This window comes from Vulpes vulpes, chromosome 8 (assembly GCF_048418805.1).
Source record: "Vulpes vulpes isolate BD-2025 chromosome 8, VulVul3, whole genome shotgun sequence".
NCBI classification, from domain to species: Eukaryota; Metazoa; Chordata; class Mammalia; order Carnivora; family Canidae; genus Vulpes; species Vulpes vulpes.
Genome location: NC_132787.1, coordinates 12,873,245 through 12,894,913, shown reverse-complemented (window position 1 = coordinate 12,894,913; position 21,669 = coordinate 12,873,245). Strand labels below are relative to the sequence as shown.

The 21,669-nt window shown below is 56.1% G+C and overlaps 1 protein-coding gene across 1 annotated transcript in view; it reads left to right on the top strand.

Annotated features, from left to right (window-relative positions):
- Positions 1-21,669, top strand: part of LOC112921201 (apomucin-like) — a 141,824-nt gene that overhangs the window by 101,433 nt on the left and 18,722 nt on the right. Inside the window, exons 2-5 of the mRNA XM_072765092.1 lie at positions 16,469-16,567; positions 17,402-17,440; positions 18,365-18,460; positions 20,370-20,468. Coding sequence (XP_072621193.1) covers positions 16,537-16,567; positions 17,402-17,440; positions 18,365-18,460; positions 20,370-20,468 — 265 coding nt within the window. The 5' untranslated portion in view covers positions 16,469-16,536. The remainder of the gene's footprint in view (positions 1-16,468; positions 16,568-17,401; positions 17,441-18,364; positions 18,461-20,369; positions 20,469-21,669) is intronic.

Below are 21,669 nucleotides of genomic sequence, written 5' to 3'. Positions count from 1 at the left end.
CCTCTCCTCCTGGTGAATGGCCTTTGCCCAGAAGGCTCCAAAGAGTGCAGATGGGGAAGTTGATGGAATTGCCCTCTGACCCCAGATGCCTCGAGAAGCGCTCTTAGCTGCGGCGGCCTGGGTTTGGCGCGGGGATGTGCTGCCCCCCAGCCCCGTGCCCTAGGCGATAGTGACACGTCTATGCCACGGGAACGCAGATGCTGCCTGGTCTGGACGGGAAGACTTGGCTGGCAGGGTTGGAAGCATTTGAGGTCTCGAGTGTCCGCTGATGTGCTGTCTCTCTTCTTCTGTTTTCTTCAGGGGGACCCGGCAGCCCGACCACAATTGCCAGAGGAGGTAAAGAAGGAAGCACCCCCATGGCCCCTAGCCCGGGAGGGACCAGGCTGCGGTTCCAAGAGCAGTCAGCAGAGAACTTTGGGGCCCTAGGAAATGGCCCTGAGTGGGACCCAGGTCGCGCTGCAGACTGAGCTGCTCATTCTAGGACGTGGAGATGAGCTAGCTAGCTGGGGCCATCCTAGGAGTCCCTGCGCGACCCTTTGAGGCTAGGAAGCTCCCTGCTGTCCTCCCCGCAAAGGGTGTGGTATGCAGGCAGGCTGCTGCCACGCTGGAGGTCAAAGACCTTCCCCTTGTCGTGGCAGGGACCCCAGAAGGTCCTGAGGGCTTGACAGCAGCACCCGGCAGTGAGAGCACACGTGGAGACCTCGGCGCCCCAGGCACGACCTTGGGAGGCAGAGCAGGTATGCCAAGTCGGGAGCTTCTTCTCAGGCACCTCCCGCAAGCGGCCAGTGGCTCATGCCAGGACGGAGTGGCTCCTGGTCAAGTGGGAGGGCCCGTCCTCAGGAGCAGACGCTCCGTGTGTTTGGGGCCTTTGTGGCAGCGTGTCTGTCGCATGAGCTCAGACGTGAGTAGCTTGCCACTCCCTCACTCCTTTGGAGAAGTCTCACGGAAAAGTGTTCTCCAACCACCTATGGATCCTGTGCTTTTGGTGAAGCGAGGAGGAGCGAACGTTTTGTGACTTCTTTGCTCCTGAGCTGCGCCTTTGTCGAGTCTAGACTCGAGGGCGTTCCGTGCTGCACGTGGTGCGCGGGGAGTCCAAGCAGGCCGTGCGGCGCCCCACGAAACACAGGGGCAGAGCGAGCTCAGAGGCCATAAGGGTTGGACGTCTGGGGCCTGGGTGACTTGGCATTTGTTTGGTCCCGGCCCTGTCAGTGCCGTGCAGCTCTCCTGGCTGGGCCAGTGACTTCCCTCTTGGGAGCCCAGTCCGGTGGGCGTGGGGGCGGTGGTGGAGCTGGTGGTGAGTTGGCAGGTGCAGAGGGAGAGAGGGAGAGAGGATCTTCAGCAGGCTGCGCCCAGAGCAGGCTGCCCTCCGAGGGCCTTGCTCCCACCAGCCTGAGGTCATGACCCCATCGCCCATTAAGAGTCAGTCGCTTCCCGGACCGGGTCACCCCTGATCTTGACCATCATTTCTCTCTTCTTTGTGGGCAGGAACCACTCTAGGTCTTCGGAGTGAACCTTCTGGGACAGGTGAGTATCTTCCTTGCTGGCTTTGGAGGTCCAAAAGCAAACACATCTCCCAGTGCCCACTACCAGTCCCGTTGGCTTCGTCAGGGAGCGCTGATAGGGCATAGGAAGACGGCTTCGGACAGAGCGTTGCAGACAAGTAACGTGGCGAGGATTCGGCAGGAATCGACGGGCCTAGCGGACCCGACATGTCATTAGATTGTCTCTGACCGGGTCCTAAGGCCTGGCTCTAACAGCGTCTCCAGGCCTCTTTCCTTCCTTTCCATCCCCTCGTGAGAAAGAATCGATCCCAGAATTCACTAAATCCCATCGAGCCCCGACTGAAAGCAATAGGTTGAGAGTAGACAGAACCATGCCTCTCTGTCAGGATACCTCGTGCTCCTTGCGTGCGTGAGGTGAAAGGAGCAAGTGGCTGTGTCACGAGAGTTCTTCCCCGTGACTCTCACCCCTGAGCGACAGGGTCTTCAGGGCCCAACGTTCCCTTCCTTTGCAAGTCACCTCCTGCGGAGCAGTAGGGGACGGTGCGGTGGCCCCAAATCGAGACGCGGGCCACAAAGATTTCAATAATCAATAAGCAGAGACCTCGAGAGATCGATAGGCGAGTCCATAAGTAGGTGAGGAGAGAAATGAGAAAAGAAATGGGCATGACTGAGGAACCTAGCCACTAAGGAGGGACGTCAACCAGTCCATCAGCGAATGGATCAAGTCAAAGGCTTGAGGCCCACCAGGAAAGAGTCAGGAGGGAAAGCCAACCTTGCGGGGAGGTCGTATGGGAGGAAAGGGTTAGCCGACCCTTGACAGAGAGTCCGTGGAACCACGCCTCCGTGTTCTGGGGTGGGCACACGTGAGGGAAGGGGGAAATCCCCCTTGGGGAGTCCCATGCCAGTGTGGTTGAGGTGAGAGGTCTCTTTTGTGTTTGTTTCAGGTGTTGGCGGGAGTCCGTTTGCCACGACCCTGGAAGCTGGCAGCGTGGGCAGGACCTCAGGAGGCCCCGGCTTCACCAGTCCTGGGCGCGGAGCAGGTGAGTGGAGTTCAGAAGCCAGGGTCGCCTCCACCCACGCCAAAGTGACCTGCATGGGGCCACGCTGCTGATCACGATCACGGTTGACAAGCCAAGGACACGTGAGCCCTTGGCTGGAGACTTGTGGGCCCTGAGAGACTCTGGCAGCAGGTGTGTACCTCTGCATCATGGTCCAGAGAGGCAACGTGGGACGGGACCGCTCCTGGGGATTGATGCCCTAAGGCGGGGCCGGCCGTGGTCTTGCTGGGTTGGGTCTCCCCTGCCACACCCTTGGAGACTCACCACGTGTGTTGCCCCTGCCCTCAGGGAGAAATGAGAGTTTGCATGGCAGGCTCGTGCCGAGAGCTCTCCTCCAGTAGAGCAGCGCCAAGCCAGAGTCTGGGAGGCTTCCAGGTCGATGGGGGCCTTTAGGGCCATGGGCGAGGCGGGGCGTGTTGATCAAGATTCCAATTCCACAAGGTGGAATCAGAAGGACGGAGTCATGCAGACTGGTGGGTCAGCTGCTGCGTGTTTTGGCCGTGAGGCAGCATGGACAGGGGGTTTGAGCAGGCTACTGCAAGGGGGGTTCACAGGGGAGCGCCATCCAGAGCTCGTTGTTCCTGGCCCGAGATGTGGGGAGAAGTGAGGTGCGGCCGGCCAGGCGAGTTGATGTGTACCCAGGAATGGCTGAGGTTGCCTTTGGCTTCCCCGGTTGAACAGAGGTGCCCCTCTCCTCCTGGTGAATGGCCTTTGCCCAGAAGGCTCCAAAGAGTGCAGATGGGGAAGTTGATGGAATTGCCCTCTGACCCCAGATGCCTCGAGAAGCGCTCTTAGCTGCGGCGGCCTGGGTTTGGCGCGGGGATGTGCTGCCCCCCAGCCCCGTGCCCTAGGCGATAGTGACACGTCTATGCCACGGGAACGCAGATGCTGCCTGGTCTGGACGGGAAGACTTGGCTGGCAGGGTTGGAAGCATTTGAGGTCTCGAGTGTCCGCTGATGTGCTGTCTCTCTTCTTCTGTTTTCTTCAGGGGGACCCGGCAGCCCGACCACAATTGCCAGAGGAGGTAAAGAAGGAAGCACCCCCATGGCCCCTAGCCCGGGAGGGACCAGGCTGCGGTTCCAAGAGCAGTCAGCAGAGAACTTTGGGGCCCTAGGAAATGGCCCTGAGTGGGACCCAGGTCGCGCTGCAGACTGAGCTGCTCATTCTAGGACGTGGAGATGAGCTAGCTAGCTGGGGCCATCCTAGGAGTCCCTGCGCGACCCTTTGAGGCTAGGAAGCTCCCTGCTGTCCTCCCCGCAAAGGGTGTGGTATGCAGGCAGGCTGCTGCCACGCTGGAGGTCAAAGACCTTCCCCTTGTCGTGGCAGGGACCCCAGAAGGTCCTGAGGGCTTGACAGCAGCACCCGGCAGTGAGAGCACACGTGGAGACCTCGGCGCCCCAGGCACGACCTTGGGAGGCAGAGCAGGTATGCCAAGTCGGGAGCTTCTTCTCAGGCACCTCCCGCAAGCGGCCAGTGGCTCATGCCAGGACGGAGTGGCTCCTGGTCAAGTGGGAGGGCCCGTCCTCAGGAGCAGACGCTCCGTGTGTTTGGGGCCTTTGTGGCAGCGTGTCTGTCGCATGAGCTCAGACGTGAGTAGCTTGCCACTCCCTCACTCCTTTGGAGAAGTCTCACGGAAAAGTGTTCTCCAACCACCTATGGATCCTGTGCTTTTGGTGAAGCGAGGAGGAGCGAACGTTTTGTGACTTCTTTGCTCCTGAGCTGCGCCTTTGTCGAGTCTAGACTCGAGGGCGTTCCGTGCTGCACGTGGTGCGCGGGGAGTCCAAGCAGGCCGTGCGGCGCCCCACGAAACACAGGGGCAGAGCGAGCTCAGAGGCCATAAGGGTTGGACGTCTGGGGCCTGGGTGACTTGGCATTTGTTTGGTCCCGGCCCTGTCAGTGCCGTGCAGCTCTCCTGGCTGGGCCAGTGACTTCCCTCTTGGGAGCCCAGTCCGGTGGGCGTGGGGGCGGTGGTGGAGCTGGTGGTGAGTTGGCAGGTGCAGAGGGAGAGAGGGAGAGAGGATCTTCAGCAGGCTGCGCCCAGAGCAGGCTGCCCTCCGAGGGCCTTGCTCCCACCAGCCTGAGGTCATGACCCCATCGCCCATCAAGAGTCAGTCGCTTCCCGGACCGGGTCACCCCTGATCTTGACCATCATTTCTCTCTTCTTTGTGGGCAGGAACCACTCTAGGTCTTCGGAGTGAACCTTCTGGGACAGGTGAGTATCTTCCTTGCTGGCTTTGGAGGTCCAAAAGCAAACACATCTCCCAGTGCCCACTAGCAGTCCCGTTGGCTTCGTCAGGGAGCGCTGATAGGGCATAGGAAGACGGCTTCGGACAGAGCGTTGCAGACAAGTAACGTGGCGAGGATTCGGCAGGAATCGACGGGCCTAGCGGACCCGACATGTCATTAGATTGTCTCTGACCGGGTCCTAAGGCCTGGCTCTAACAGCGTCTCCAGGCCTCTTTCCTTCCTTTCCATCCCCTCGTGAGAAAGAATCGATCCCAGAATTCACTAAATCCCATCGAGCCCCGACTGAAAGCAATAGGTTGAGAGTAGACAGAACCATGCCTCTCTGTCAGGATACCTCGTGCTCCTTGCGTGCGTGAGGTGAAAGGAGCAAGTGGCTGTGTCACGAGAGTTCTTCCCCGTGACTCTCACCCCTGAGCGACAGGGTCTTCAGGGCCCAACGTTCCCTTCCTTTGCAAGTCACCTCCTGCGGAGCAGTAGGGGACGGTGCGGTGGCCCCAAATCGAGACGCGGGCCACAAAGATTTCAATAATCAATAAGCAGAGACCTCGAGAGATCGATAGGCGAGTCCATAAGTAGGTGAGGAGAGAAATGAGAAAAGAAATGGGCATGACTGAGGAACCTAGCCACTAAGGAGGGACGTCAACCAGTCCATCAGCGAATGGATCAAGTCAAAGGCTTGAGGCCCACCAGGAAAGAGTCAGGAGGGAAAGCCAACCTTGCGGGGAGGTCGTATGGGAGGAAAGGGTTAGCCGACCCTTGACAGAGAGTCCGTGGAACCACGCCTCCGTGTTCTGGGGTGGGCACACGTGAGGGAAGGGGGAAATCCCCCTTGGGGAGTCCCATGCCAGTGTGGTTGAGGTGAGAGGTCTCTTTTGTGTTTGTTTCAGGTGTTGGCGGGAGTCCGTTTGCCACGACCCTGGAAGCTGGCAGCGTGGGCAGGACCTCAGGAGGCCCCGGCTTCACCAGTCCTGGGCGCGGAGCAGGTGAGTGGAGTTCAGAAGCCAGGGTGGCCTCCACCCACGCCAAAGTGACCGGCATGGGGCCACGCTGCTGATCACGATCACGGTTGACAAGCCAAGGACACGTGAGCCCTTGGCTGGAGACTTGTGGGCCCTGAGAGACTCTGGCAGCAGGTGTGTACCTCTGCATCATGGTCCAGAGAGGCAACGTGGGACGGGACCGCTCCTGGGGATTGATGCCCTAAGGCGGGGCCGGCCGTGGTCTTGCTGGGTTGGGTCTCCCCTGCCACACCCTTGGAGACTCACCACGTGTGTTGCCCCTGCCCTCAGGGAGAAATGAGAGTTTGCATGGCAGGCTCGTGCCGAGAGCTCTCCTCCAGTAGAGCAGCGCCAAGCCAGAGTCTGGGAGGCTTCCAGGTCGATGGGGGCCTTTAGGGCCATGGGCGAGGCGGGGCGTGTTGATCAAGATTCCAATTCCACAAGGTGGAATCAGAAGGACGGAGTCATGCAGACTGGTGGGTCAGCTGCTGCGTGTTTTGGCCGTGAGGCAGCATGGACAGGGGGTTTGAGCAGGCTACTGCAAGGGGGGTTCACAGGGGAGCGCCATCCAGAGCTCGTTGTTCCTGGCCCGAGATGTGGGGAGAAGTGAGGTGCGGCCGGACAGGCGAGTTGATGTGTACCCAGGAATGGCTGAGGTTGCCTTTGGCTTCCCCGGTTGAACAGAGGTGCCCCTCTCCTCCTGGTGAATGGCCTTTGCCCAGAAGGCTCCAAAGAGGGCAGATGGGGAAGTTGATGGAATTGCCCTCTGACGCCAGATGCCTCGAGAAGCGCTCTTAGCTGCGGCGGCCTGGGTTTGGCGCGGGGATGTGCTGCCCCCCAGCCCCGTGCCCTAGGCGATAGTGACACGTCTATGCCACGGGAACGCAGATGCTGCCTGGTCTGGACGGGAAGACTTGGCTGGCAGGGTTGGAAGCATTTGAGGTCTCGAGTGTCCGCTGATGTGCTGTCTCTCTTCTTCTGTTTTCTTCAGGGGGACCCGGCAGCCCGACCACAATTGCCAGAGGAGGTAAAGAAGGAAGCACCCCCATGGCCCCTAGCCCGGGAGGGACCAGGCTGCGGTTCCAAGAGCAGTCAGCAGAGAACTTTGGGGCCCTAGGAAATGGCCCTGAGTGGGACCCAGGTCGCGCTGCAGACTGAGCTGCTCATTCTAGGACGTGGAGATGAGCTAGCTAGCTGGGGCCATCCTAGGAGTCCCTGCGCGACCCTTTGAGGCTAGGAAGCTCCCTGCTGTCCTCCCCGCAAAGGGTGTGGTATGCAGGCAGGCTGCTGCCACGCTGGAGGTCAAAGACCTTCCCCTTGTCGTGGCAGGGACCCCAGAAGGTCCTGAGGGCTTGACAGCAGCACCCGGCAGTGAGAGCACACGTGGAGACCTCGGCGCCCCAGGCACGACCTTGGGAGGCAGAGCAGGTATGCCAAGTCGGGAGCTTCTTCTCAGGCACCTCCCGCAAGCGGCCAGTGGCTCATGCCAGGACGGAGTGGCTCCTGGTCAAGTGGGAGGGCCCGTCCTCAGGAGCAGACGCTCCGTGTGTTTGGGGCCTTTGTGGCAGCGTGTCTGTCGCATGAGCTCAGACGTGAGTAGCTTGCCACTCCCTCACTCCTTTGGAGAAGTCTCACGGAAAAGTGTTCTCCAACCACCTATGGATCCTGTGCTTTTGGTGAAGCGAGGAGGAGCGAACGTTTTGTGACTTCTTTGCTCCTGAGCTGCGCCTTTGTCGAGTCTAGACTCGAGGGCGTTCCGTGCTGCACGTGGTGCGCGGGGAGTCCAAGCAGGCCGTGCGGCGCCCCACGAAACACAGGGGCAGAGCGAGCTCAGAGGCCATAAGGGTTGGACGTCTGGGGCCTGGGTGACTTGGCATTTGTTTGGTCCCGGCCCTGTCAGTGCCGTGCAGCTCTCCTGGCTGGGCCAGTGACTTCCCTCTTGGGAGCCCAGTCCGGTGGGCGTGGGGGCGGTGGTGGAGCTGGTGGTGAGTTGGCAGGTGCAGAGGGAGAGAGGGAGAGAGGATCTTCAGCAGGCTGCGCCCAGAGCAGGCTGCCCTCCGAGGGCCTTGCTCCCACCAGCCTGAGGTCATGACCCCATCGCCCATCAAGAGTCAGTCGCTTCCCGGACCGGGTCACCCCTGATCTTGACCATCATTTCTCTCTTCTTTGTGGGCAGGAACCACTCTAGGTCTTCGGAGTGAACCTTCTGGGACAGGTGAGTATCTTCCTTGCTGGCTTTGGAGGTCCAAAAGCAAACACATCTCCCAGTGCCCACTACCAGTCCCGTTGGCTTCGTCAGGGAGCGCTGATAGGGCATAGGAAGACGGCTTCGGACAGAGCGTTGCAGACAAGTAACGTGGCGAGGATTCGGCAGGAATCGACGGGCCTAGCGGACCCGACATGTCATTAGATTGTCTCTGACCGGGTCCTAAGGCCTGGCTCTAACAGCGTCTCCAGGCCTCTTTCCTTCCTTTCCATCCCCTCGTGAGAAAGAATCGATCCCAGAATTCACTAAATCCCATCGAGCCCCGACTGAAAGCAATAGGTTGAGAGTAGACAGAACCATGCCTCTCTGTCAGGATACCTCGTGCTCCTTGCGTGCGTGAGGTGAAAGGAGCAAGTGGCTGTGTCACGAGAGTTCTTCCCCGTGACTCTCACCCCTGAGCGACAGGGTCTTCAGGGCCCAACGTTCCCTTCCTTTGCAAGTCACCTCCTGCGGAGCAGTAGGGGACGGTGCGGTGGCCCCAAATCGAGACGCGGGCCACAAAGATTTCAATAATCAATAAGCAGAGACCTCGAGAGATCGATAGGCGAGTCCATAAGTAGGTGAGGAGAGAAATGAGAAAAGAAATGGGCATGACTGAGGAACCTAGCCACTAAGGAGGGACGTCAACCAGTCCATCAGCGAATGGATCAAGTCAAAGGCTTGAGGCCCACCAGGAAAGAGTCAGGAGGGAAAGCCAACCTTGCGGGGAGGTCGTATGGGAGGAAAGGGTTAGCCGACCCTTGACAGAGAGTCCGTGGAACCACGCCTCCGTGTTCTGGGGTGGGCACACGTGAGGGAAGGGGGAAATCCCCCTTGGGGAGTCCCATGCCAGTGTGGTTGAGGTGAGAGGTCTCTTTTGTGTTTGTTTCAGGTGTTGGCGGGAGTCCGTTTGCCACGACCCTGGAAGCTGGCAGCGTGGGCAGGACCTCAGGAGGCCCCGGCTTCACCAGTCCTGGGCGCGGAGCAGGTGAGTGGAGTTCAGAAGCCAGGGTCGCCTCCACCCACGCCAAAGTGACCGGCATGGGGCCACGCTGCTGATCACGATCACGGTTGACAAGCCAAGGACACGTGAGCCCTTGGCTGGAGACTTGTGGGCCCTGAGAGACTCTGGCAGCAGGTGTGTACCTCTGCATCATGGTCCAGAGAGGCAACGTGGGACGGGACCGCTCCTGGGGATTGATGCCCTAAGGCGGGGCCGGCCGTGGTCTTGCTGGGTTGGGTCTCCCCTGCCACACCCTTGGAGACTCACCACGTGTGTTGCCCCTGCCCTCAGGGAGAAATGAGAGTTTGCATGGCAGGCTCGTGCCGAGAGCTCTCCTCCAGTAGAGCAGCGCCAAGCCAGAGTCTGGGAGGCTTCCAGGTCGATGGGGGCCTTTAGGGCCATGGGCGAGGCGGGGCGTGTTGATCAAGATTCCAATTCCACAAGGTGGAATCAGAAGGATGGAGTCATGCAGACTGGTGGGTCAGCTGCTGCGTGTTTTGGCCGTGAGGCAGCATGGACAGGGGGTTTGAGCAGGCTACTGCAAGGGGGGTTCACAGGGGAGCGCCATCCAGAGCTCGTTGTTCCTGGCCCGAGATGTGGGGAGAAGTGAGGTGCGGCCGGCCAGGCGAGTTGATGTGTACCCAGGAATGGCTGAGGTTGCCTTTGGCTTCCCCGGTTGAACAGAGGTGCCCCTCTCCTCCTGGTGAATGGCCTTTGCCCAGAAGGCTCCAAAGAGTGCAGATGGGGAAGTTGATGGAATTGCCCTCTGACCCCAGATGCCTCGAGAAGCGCTCTTAGCTGCGGCGGCCTGGGTTTGGCGCGGGGATGTGCTGCCCCCCAGCCCCGTGCCCTAGGCGATAGTGACACGTCTATGCCACGGGAACGCAGATGCTGCCTGGTCTGGACGGGAAGACTTGGCTGGCAGGGTTGGAAGCATTTGAGGTCTCGAGTGTCCGCTGATGTGCTGTCTCTCTTCTTCTGTTTTCTTCAGGGGGACCCGGCAGCCCGACCACAATTGCCAGAGGAGGTAAAGAAGGAAGCACCCCCATGGCCCCTAGCCCGGGAGGGACCAGGCTGCGGTTCCAAGAGCAGTCAGCAGAGAACTTTGGGGCCCTAGGAAATGGCCCTGAGTGGGACCCAGGTCGCGCTGCAGACTGAGCTGCTCATTCTAGGACGTGGAGATGAGCTAGCTAGCTGGGGCCATCCTAGGAGTCCCTGCGCGACCCTTTGAGGCTAGGAAGCTCCCTGCTGTCCTCCCCGCAAAGGGTGTGGTATGCAGGCAGGCTGCTGCCACGCTGGAGGTCAAAGACCTTCCCCTTGTCGTGGCAGGGACCCCAGAAGGTCCTGAGGGCTTGACAGCAGCACCCGGCAGTGAGAGCACACGTGGAGACCTCGGCGCCCCAGGCACGACCTTGGGAGGCAGAGCAGGTATGCCAAGTCGGGAGCTTCTTCTCAGGCACCTCCCGCAAGCGGCCAGTGGCTCATGCCAGGACGGAGTGGCTCCTGGTCAAGTGGGAGGGCCCGTCCTCAGGAGCAGACGCTCCGTGTGTTTGGGGCCTTTGTGGCAGCGTGTCTGTCGCATGAGCTCAGACGTGAGTAGCTTGCCACTCCCTCACTCCTTTGGAGAAGTCTCACGGAAAAGTGTTCTCCAACCACCTATGGATCCTGTGCTTTTGGTGAAGCGAGGAGGAGCGAACGTTTTGTGACTTCTTTGCTCCTGAGCTGCGCCTTTCTCGAGTCTAGACTCGAGGGCGTTCCGTGCTGCACGTGGTGCGCGGGGAGTCCAAGCAGGCCGTGCGGCGCCCCACGAAACACAGGGGCAGAACGAGCTCAGAGGCCATAAGGGTTGGACCTCTGGGCCTGGGTGACTTGGCATTTGTTTGGTCCCGGCCCTGTCAGTGCCGTGCAGCTCTCCTGGCTGGGCCAGTGACTTCCCTCTTGGGAGCCCAGTCCGGTGGGCATGGGGGCGGTGGTGGAGCTGGTGGTGAGTTGGCAGGTGCAGAGGGAGAGAGGGAGAGAGGATCTTCAGCAGGCTGCGCCCAGAGCAGGCTGCCCTCCGAGGGCCTTGCTCCCACCAGCCTGAGGTCATGACCCCATCGCCCATCAAGAGTCAGTCGCTTCCCGGACCGGGTCACCCCTGATCTTGACCATCATTTCTCTCTTCTTTGTGGGCAGGAACCACTCTAGGTCTTCGGAGTGAACCTTCTGGGACAGGTGAGTATCTTCCTTGCTGGCTTTGGAGGTCCAAAAGCAAACACATCTCCCAGTGCCCACTAGCAGTCCCGTTGGCTTCGTCAGGGAGCGCTGATAGGGCATAGGAAGACGGCTTCGGACAGAGCGTTGCAGACAAGTAACGTGGCGAGGATTCGGCAGGAATCGACGGGCCTAGCGGACCCGACATGTCATTAGATTGTCTCTGACCGGGTCCTAAGGCCTGGCTCTAACAGCGTCTCCAGGCCTCTTTCCTTCCTTTCCATCCCCTCGTGAGAAAGAATCGATCCCAGAATTCACTAAATCCCATCGAGCCCCGACTGAAAGCAATAGGTTGAGAGTAGACAGAACCATGCCTCTCTGTCAGGATACCTTGTGCTCCTTGCATGTGTGAGGGAAAGGAGCAAGTGGCTGTGTCACGAGAGTTCTTCCCCGTGACTCTCACCCCTGAGCGACAGGGTCTTCAGGGCCCAACGTTCCCATCCTTTGCGAGCCACCTCATGGAGAGCAGCAGGGGTCGATGCGGTGGCCCCAAATCGAGACGCGGGCCACAAAGATTTCAATAATCAATAAGCAGAGACCTAGAGAGATCGATAGGCGAGTCCATAAGTAGGTGAGGAGAGAAATGAGAAAAGAAATGGGCATGACTGAGGAACCTAGCCATTGAGGAGGGACGTCAACCAGTCCATCAGTGAATGGATCAAGTCAAAGGCTTGAGGCCCACCAGGAAAGAGTCAGGAGGGAAAGCCAACCTTGCAGGGAGGTCGTATGGTAGGAACGGGTGAGCCGACCCTTGACAGAGGGTCCGTGGAACCACGCCTCCGTGTTCTGCGGTGGGCACACGTGAGGGAAGGGGGAAATCCCCCTGGGGGAGTCCCATGCCAGTATGGTTGAGGTGAGAGGTCTCTTTTGTGTTTGTTTCAGGTGTTGGCGGGAGTCCATTTGCCACGACCCTGGAAGCTGGCAGCGTGGGCAGGACCTCAGGAGGCCCCGGCTTCACCAGTCCTGGGCGCGGAGCAGGTGAGTGGAGTTCAGAAGCCAGGGTCGCCTCCACCCACGCCAAAGCGACCGGCATGGGGCCACGCTGCTGATCGCGATCACGGTTGACAAGCCAAGGACATGTGAGCCCTTGGCTGGAGATTTGTGGGCCCTGAGAGACTCTGGCAGCAGGTGTGTACCTCTGCATCATGGTCCAGAGAGGCAACGTGGGACGGGACCGCTCCTGGGGATTGATGCCCTAAGGCGGGGCCGGCCGTGGTCTTGCTGGGTTGGGTCTCTCCTGCCACACCCTTGGAGACTCACCATGTGTGTTGCCCGTGCCCTCAGGGAGAAATGAGAGTTTGCATGGCAGGCTCATGCCGAGAGCTCTCCTCCAGTAGAGCAGCGCCAAGCCAGAGTCTGGGAGGCTTCCAGGTCGATGGGGGCCTTTAGGGACATGGGCGGGGCGTGTTGATCAAGATTCCAATTCCACAAGGTGGAATCAGAAGGACGGGGTCATGCAGACTGGTGGGTCAGCTGCTGCGTGTTTTGGCCGTGAGGCAGCATGGACAGGGGGTTTGAGCAGGGCTACTCCAAGGGGGGTTCACAGGGGAGCGCCATCCAGAGCTCGTTGTTCCTGGCCCGAGATGTGGGGAGAAGTGAGGTGCAGCCGGCCAGGCGAGTTGATGTGTACCCAGGAATGGCTGAGGTTGCCTTTGGCTTCCCCGGTTGAACAGAGGTGCCCCTCTCCTCCTGGTGAATGGCCTTTGCCCAGAAGCCTCCAAAGAGGGCAGATGGGGAAGTTGATGGAATTGCCCTCTGACGCCAGATGCCTCGAGAAGCGCTCTTAGCTGCGGCGGCCTGGGTTTGGCGCGGGGATGTGCTGCCCCCCAGCCCCGTGCCCTAGGCGATAGTGACACGTCTATGCCACGGGAACGCAGATGCTGCCTGGTCTGGACGGGAAGACTTGGCTGGCAGGGTTGGAAGCATTTGAGGTCTCGAGTGTCCGCTGATGTGCTGTCTCTCTTCTTCTGTTTTCTTCAGGGGGACCCGGCAGCCCGACCACAATTGCCAGAGGAGGTAAAGAAGGAAGCACCCCCATGGCCCCTAGCCCGGGAGGGACCAGGCTGCGGTTCCAAGAGCAGTCAGCAGAGAACTTTGGGGCCCTAGGAAATGGCCCTGAGTGGGCCCAAGGTCGCGCTGCAGACGGAGCTGCTCATTCTAGGACGTGGAGATGAACTAGCTAGCTGGGGCCATCCTAGGAGTCCCTGCGCGACCCTTTGAGGCTAGGAAGCTCCCTGCTGTCCTCCCCGCAAAGGGTGTGGTATGCAGGCAGGCTGCTGCCACGCTGGAGGTCAAAGACCTTCCCCTTGTCGTGGCAGGGACCCCAGAAGGTCCTGAGGGCTTGACAGCAGCACCCGGCAGTGAGAGCACACGTGGAGACCTCGGCGCCCCAGGCACGACCTTGGGAGGCAGAGCAGGTATGCCAAGTCGGGAGCTTCTTCTCAGGCACCTCCCGCAAGCGGCCAGTGGCTCATGCCAGGAGGGATTGGCTCCTGGTCAAGTGGGAGGGCCCGTCCTCAGGAGCAGACGCTCCATGTGTTTGGGGCCTTTGTGGCAGCGTGTCTGTCGCATGAGCTCAGACGTGAGTAGCTTGCCACTCCCTCACTCCTTTGGAGAAGTCTCACGGAAAAGTGTTCTCCAACCACCTATGGATCCTGTGCTTTTGGTGAAGCGAGGAGGAGCGAAGGTTTTGTGACTTCTTTGCTCCTGAGCTGCGCCTTTCTCGAGTCTAGACTCGAGGGTGTCCGTGCTGCACATGGTGCGCGGGGAGTCCAAGCAGGCCGTGCGGCGCCCCACGAAACACAGGGGCAGAGCGAGCTCAGAGGCCATAAGGGTTGGACCTCTGGGGCCTGGGTGACTTGGCATTTGTTTGGTCCCGGCCCTGTCAGTGCCGTGCAGCTCTCCTGGCTGGGCCAGTGACTTCCCTCTTGGGAGCCCAGTCCGGTGGGCGTGGGGGCGGTGTTGGAGCTGGTGGTGAGTTGGCAGGTGCAGAGGGAGAGAGGGAGAGAGGATCTTCAGCAGGCTGCGCCCAGAGCAGGCTGCCCTCCGAGGGCCTTGCTCCCACCAGCCTGAGGTCATGACCCCATCGCCCATCAAGAGTCAGTCGCTTCCCGGACCGGGTCACCCCTGATCTTGACCATCATTTCTCTCTTCTTTGTGGGCAGGAACCACTCTAGGTCTTCGGAGTGAACCTTCTGGGACAGGTGAGTATCTTCCTTGCTGGCTTTGGAGGTCCAAAAGCAAACACATCTCCCAGTGCCCACCAGCAGTCCCGTTGGCTTCGTCAGGGAGCGCTGATAGGGCATAGGAAGACGGCTTCGGACAGAGCGTTGCAGACAAGTAACGTGGCGAGGATTCGGCAGGAATCGACGGGCCTAGCGGACCCGACATGTCATTAGATTGTCTCTGACCGGGTCCTAAGGCCTGGCTCTAACAGCGTCTCCAGGCCTCTTTCCTTCCTTTCCATCCCCTCGTGAGAAAGAATCGATCCCAGAATTCACTAAATCCCATCGAGCCCCGACTGAAAGCAATAGGTTGAGAGTAGACAGAACCATGCCTCTCTGTCAGGATACCTCGTGCTCCTTGCGTGCGTGAGGTGAAAGGAGCAAGTGGCTGTGTCACGAGAGTTCTTCCCCGTGACTCTCACCCCTGAGCGACAGGGTCTTCAGGGCCCAACGTTCCCTTCCTTTGCAAGTCACCTCCTGCGGAGCAGTAGGGGACGGTGCGGTGGCCCCAAATCGAGACGCGGGCCACAAAGATTTCAATAATCAATAAGCAGAGACCTCGAGAGATCGATAGGCGAGTCCATAAGTAGGTGAGGAGAGAAATGAGAAAAGAAATGGGCATGACTGAGGAACCTAGCCACTAAGGAGGGACGTCAACCAGTCCATCAGCGAATGGATCAAGTCAAAGGCTTGAGGCCCACCAGGAAAGAGTCAGGAGGGAAAGCCAACCTTGCGGGGAGGTCGTATGGGAGGAAAGGGTTAGCCGACCCTTGACAGAGAGTCCGTGGAACCACGCCTCCGTGTTCTGGGGTGGGCACACGTGAGGGAAGGGGGAAATCCCCCTTGGGGAGTCCCATGCCAGTGTGGTTGAGGTGAGAGGTCTCTTTTGTGTTTGTTTCAGGTGTTGGCGGGAGTCCGTTTGCCACGACCCTGGAAGCTGGCAGCGTGGGCAGGACCTCAGGAGGCCCCGGCTTCACCAGTCCTGGGCGCGGAGCAGGTGAGTGGAGTTCAGAAGCCAGGGTCGCCTCCACCCACGCCAAAGCGACCGGCATGGGGCCACGCTGCTGATCGCGATCACGGTTGACAAGCCAAGGACATGTGAGCCCTTGGCTGGAGACTTGTGGGCCCTGAGAGCCTCTGGCAGCAGGTGTGTACCTCTGCATCATGGTCCAGAGAGGCAACGTGGGACGGGACCGCTCCTGGGGATTGATGCCCTAAGGCGGGGCCGGCCGTGGTCTTGCTGGGTTGGGTCTCCCCTGCCACACCCTTGGAGACTCACCACGTGTGTTGCCCCTGCCCTCAGGGAGAAATGAGAGTTTGCATGGCAGGCTCATGCCGAGAGCTCTCCTCCAGTAGAGCAGCGCCAAGCCAGAGTCTGGGAGGCTTCCAGGTCGATGGGGGCCTTTAGGGACATGGGCGGGGCGTGTTGATCAAGATTCCAATTCCACAAGGTGGAATCAGAAGGACGGGGTCATGCAGACTGGTGGGTCAGCTGCTGCGTGTTTTGGCCGTGAGGCAGCATGGACAGGGGGTTTGAGCAGGGCTACTCCAAGGGGGGTTCACAGGGGAGCGCCATCCAGAGCTCGTTGTTCCTGGCCCGAGATGTGGGGAGAAGTGAGGTGCAGCCGGCCAGGCGAGTTGATGTGTACCCAGGAATGGCTGAGGTTGCCTTTGGCTTCCCCGGTTGAACAGAGGTGCCCCTCTCCTTCTGGTCAACGGCCTTTGCCGTTGCTGTTGTCAAGTGGGCGGCCCATCCTCCTCTGCCGAATCTCCATGTTTTTGGGGTCTTCATGAGCTATCTAACTTAGTACATCCTTTGAGTCCCTCTGAGCTGCTTTGAGGCTAGAAAGCTCCCTGCTGTCCTATGTATAATGAGTTTTGTATATACGAAGGATATTGTCATTCTCAAAGTAAAACCATTTTTGTCTGTTGTGGCAGGAACCCCAGAACATTCCGGGGGCTTCATAGAAATACCTGGTATTGGGAGCACAGCTGGAAACTCCAGCATGCCAGGGACGACCTTGGGATTCAGAGGAGGTATGCCTTTCAATGTAGTCGATGTCTTCTTCTCAGGGACCTCTGGGCAGCTGCCAGTTGCTAATGCCATGAGGGATTCGCTTCTCGTGAAGTGGGAGGGTCTTTATTCATGAATCAAATCTATCTATGTTGGGTTGCTTCATGGTAGTGTGTCTCAACTGTCAGCTGAGATGTGAGTTGTTTGCCGCTCGTTTGCAGAATTCTCACAGAAAAGTGAGGGGGGCACTTGATGGGATGAGCACTTGTAGTTATTCTGTATGTTGGTAAATTGAACACCAATGAAAAATATATATTTATTATAAAAAATAAAAAAAAGTGTTCTTGAACTACTTTCGCTATGGATCGTATGCATTTTCTGCAATGAGGTGGAAAGAACACTTTATGACTTATTTGCTCCTAAGCTGCTCCTTTCTCTAGTGTAATCTGGAATCATTCCATGCACTTGTTGAATGGATAGTCCAAACACGCTGTGAGGTTCATCATGATCCATTGAGGCAGCGTGACCTCAGAAGCTTTATGGGTTGGTGTCCGGGTTACTGGGTGACTTGTCTTTTTGTTCCAGCCTTGTTACTACCTTTCAGCTCTCTTGAACAAGTGACTTCCCTCTTGGGAGCCCAGTCCAGTTGGTTTTCTTGTGGTGGTAGAGTTGGTTGTAGAGATGGAGAGGGAGAGAGGGAGAGAATCTTCAGCAGGCTCCATGCACAGTGGGCTGCCTCCTGAGGGCCTTGATCCCACCAGCCTGAAGTCATGACCCCAGCCCACATCAAGAGTCAGACACTTCCCGGACTGGGTCACCACTTTTCTTGACCCTCATTTCTCTTTTATTGTGCACAGGAACCACTCTAGGTGTTCGGAGTGAACCTTCTGGGACAGGTTAGTATCTTCCTTGCTGGCTTTGGAGGTCCCAAAACAAACACATGTCCTATTTCCAATTAGTATTCGCTTTGGCTTCTTCAGGAAGCGCTGATAGGGCATAGGAGGACGGCTTCGGACAGAGCGTTGCAGACAAGTAACGTGGCGAGGTTTCCGCACAAATCGACGGGCCTATCAGACCTGACTTGACCTTAACCTGTCTTTGACCAGGTCTGACGGACTGGCTCTAGCAGAGTCTCCAGGTTTCTTTCCTTCCTTTCCATCCCCTCGTGATAAAGGAATGATCCCAGATTTCACTAAATCCCATCGAGCCCTGACTGAAAGCAATAGGTTGAGAGTAGACAGAACCATGCCTCTCTCTCAGGATACCTCGTGCTCCTTGCGTGTGTGAGGTGGAAAGGATCAAGTGTCTGTGTCATTACATTTCTTCCCAGTGACTCTCATCCCTGAGCAACAGGGTTGTCAGGGCCCAATGTTCCCTTCCTTTGCAAGCAACCTCATTGACTCCAATAGAGGTCGATGCAGGTGGCCCCAAATCGAGACACAGGCCACAAAGATTTCAATAATCAATAACCAGAGACATAGAGAGATCGATAGGCAAGTCGATAAATATTTGGGAAAAGAAATGAATAAATAACTGGGAATGACTTAATAAAGTAGCAAATATGTAACGTAGTCAATCAATCCATCAATCAATCAATGAAATAAAAGGCAATGAAGCCCGCCAGGAAAGCCTCAGAGGAAAAGCCAACCTTGCAGGGAGGTCGTATGGGAGGAAAGGGTTAGCCGACCCTGGACAGAGAGTCCGTGAATCCACGCCTCCGTGTTCTGTGGTGGGCACATGTGAGGCATCTGCGAAATCTCCCTTGGGGGGTCCAATGCCAGTGTGGTTGAGGTGAGAGGTCCCTTGTGTGTTTGTGTCAGGTGTTGGCGGGAGTCCGGTTGCCACGACCCTGGAAGCTGGCAGTGTGGGCAGGACCGCAGGGGGCCCCGGCTTCACCAGTCCTGGGCACATAGCAGGTGAGTGGAGTTCAGAAGCCATTCGACCCTCCACGCCTAAGCGATGGGCATTAGGCCACGCTGCTGCTCACTATCACGGTTGACAAGCCAATGACATGTGAGGCCTTGGCCGGAGACTTGTTGGCACTGATAGACTTTGGCAGCAGGCGTTATTGTTTGTGTCACCCTAAAGAAAAAGGCAGGACTCAACATAGTTTTCTGAAGAGTTGGTGAAAAATTTAAGAGAACTGCTATGGCTTTTCCCGGCCTCATTTTTCCAGTAGTCCTCCTTTGCCGGGTAGTATCACTTCTTCCCTGTCTTATTTGCTCAAGTGGTTTAGTGCTATGGCATAGTCAGCCTATGGATGACTTTGGGACTTCCTTAACTGATAGGTATATTTTACATATTTCCTGATTCACTTATATTTATATGGCATCCTATGCTTGGGCTCATGTCCCAATGTAAATGGTTGAATTTAATTCACACAAATACCATAGTTTGGGAAGGTCCCTTTCTCTCTAGATGTATGAATGGAAAGCATGGCGTCTGGACTAACAGTGGCTGGATTATAACCCAGAACACTTCCTCTCCTCTGAATAGCCCTGACTTCTAGTATAGGACCCAGCTTCATTGGAGCATGCCTTCTAGCAGAAGCAAGGAGAATAGGCATCTCCAGTGCCTCATAGCCTACATTTCAATTCCTCTTTGTTTAAGCACAAAACTTATGGACATTCTCTAAGTAGAGTTGATTTTGTTGACAACCCAAGAAGCCCGAGTTCCCTCCCACCCCTTATGCAGCCAGTCACCCATTTTGACTCCCTCTTAAGGTTCCTCTCATCAGCATCCCTTTCCCCTGTGATTTTGCTGGGCTGTCAACTGTCCTAATCCCTGCAATTGTTCCCCTAGCTCATCTTCACCTAACCTAGAGCTGTTCAAAGGGTGTTTCCCAGACCAAGAACATTAAGCTTCATGGGAACTTTGGGGGAAATGCACGTTTTCAGGCCCAGCCCCCTACAGTCAGAAGCTGTGGAGGAGCCCAGCACGCTGTGTGAACAAGCACTCTCAGCAACCAACACGTGGCACAGTGGACACCTTTTCCTCTCTTTCTTCTCACATCCGTCCCAGTGTTCCCTGAAGTCCAGAGTGAGACTGGGGGAACCTCCAGAAACCCTTTCATCACAAAGTCCTCCACCAACTAAAATCCTCCAGTCCTTCTGATTGCTTTCAGGACAAGCCAGAGGTCCTGTGGCAACTGTGAAAAGTCACTGTTTTAGTATCCACCATGGGATTGCTCTTTCTGGATTCATAAACTAAGCTGGTGCCTGAGTTCCTCTTCTTGCCAAACAGTTTATATAATATGTATTTTGCAAATTCTGTCTGGAAGAAATTAGAGTTTACATGACAGTAACTTGCCAAATGATATCCCCTAGAGCAGCACAAACCCAGAACCTTGGTTGCTTCCATGCAGATTAGTGCATTTACGTATATTGTAGGGGCATGTCCCTGAGATTCCATCTCCAAATGTTGAATCGTAGTGATATTTTTACTCAGTAGAAGTCAATATCTATGACTTTTGTTTGCCTTGATCTTTCTATAGGTGTTTTTTATTTTATTTTTTTAAGATTTTATTTATTCATGAGAGACACAGAAAGTGAGAGAGGCAGAGACACAGGCAGAAGGAGAAGCAGACTCCATGCAGGGAGCCTGATGTGGGACTCTATCTCGGGTCTCCAGGATAAGGCCCTGGACCGAAGGCGGCGCTAAACCGCTGAACCACCTAGGCTGCCTGCGCCCTATATGTGCTTTTTAGTAGCATACTCTAATTTGTATAGATCTTTTATATCAATAATGTCAGTTTTGTCATATATAAAGTGTGATAATCAGAATCTTGCTATTTGGAAATAAATGCCTTTCTCCACTTTTTTTCAGTGACTTCAGAAGGTTCAGAGTCCTTCAGAAAAGCACCAGGGTTTGAGGACACAAGTGGTGTCCCAACTGCTCCAAGTTCATCCTTGGGCGTCAGACCAGGTATGGACATGAAACATCTGAATCCTCTCTCTACTCATCTTAGGGTAGTTTCTAATGTCTTCTTAAGATTTCATTATTGATGATGTATGTGTGCACAGCTTCATGAACTGACTCTTCTTATTGTGGTGAACCTAATATCTTGTTTCTCTCACATTAGCTCAGACATGGTGTATTTTGCAGTCCTAAATTCCCACCTTTTGGCTTCTGCACCTGAGTCTTGGGTGTGATACTGTTTTGAATTGACCTCTTGTCTACAAATATGAGTCCAGAAATAATCCAGAAATAAGTCCAGAAATAATCAAATACATGAAACAATGTCATCAATGTTTATTTGGAAAGTACTTTAAAACAGGGTATAACACCAACTCTTCTCCTTATTTAAATATCTCATAATACACAATTTTTAAAAGATTTTATTTATTTATTCATGAGAGACCCGGGGGGGGGAGAGAGAGAGAGAGAGAGAAAGAGAGAGAGAGAGAAGCAGAGACACAGGCAGAGGGAGAAGCAGCTTCCATGCAGGGAGCCTGACGTGGGACTCGATCCCGGGTCTCCAGGATCAGGGCCTGGGCTGAAGGTGGCGCTAAACCACTGAGCCACCCGGGCTGCCCCTATAATACACAATTATATATTTTGACTAGAAGAACTTGATCACTGGCTGTTTCAAATCTAGTGCTCCAAACAATGAAATGATACCATCTCAATCATGTTGAGTTGGTTTAGAATTTCATTCAGACCATGACTTTTGTAAGAGCAATACATGTAAAACAAAACAATGAGAAGTCTCTTTTATCAGAACCCAATATGCAAGAGTGATGTAGATGGATATAAAAACTGTCGACCATTTTAAGAATATATTTCCTTTACTGGCTTCTGTATGTTTCCTTTTAAAACTACTAATATACCATTTTAAATCTACAGTAATATATATGATTTACCAGTACTGTGTTTATCTAGTAGTGTAACAGGAGTGCCCATTGGAAGTACCACTGGAGCTATTGATGCCATCACAACTAGATCAACTTTCACTTGCATCAGCTCACCTGGGCTATTTGGTATTGCTCTATCATATGCTTAGCTGTGACCTAAAGTTTTCATGAGAAGTTTAAGTGAATTTAACAATGCTGTGGTTTTAATTGCTGTGATTTTAGGACAAGTGAAGAGGAGTAGTTTGATCATTTTTATCTCAACTGTCTCAACT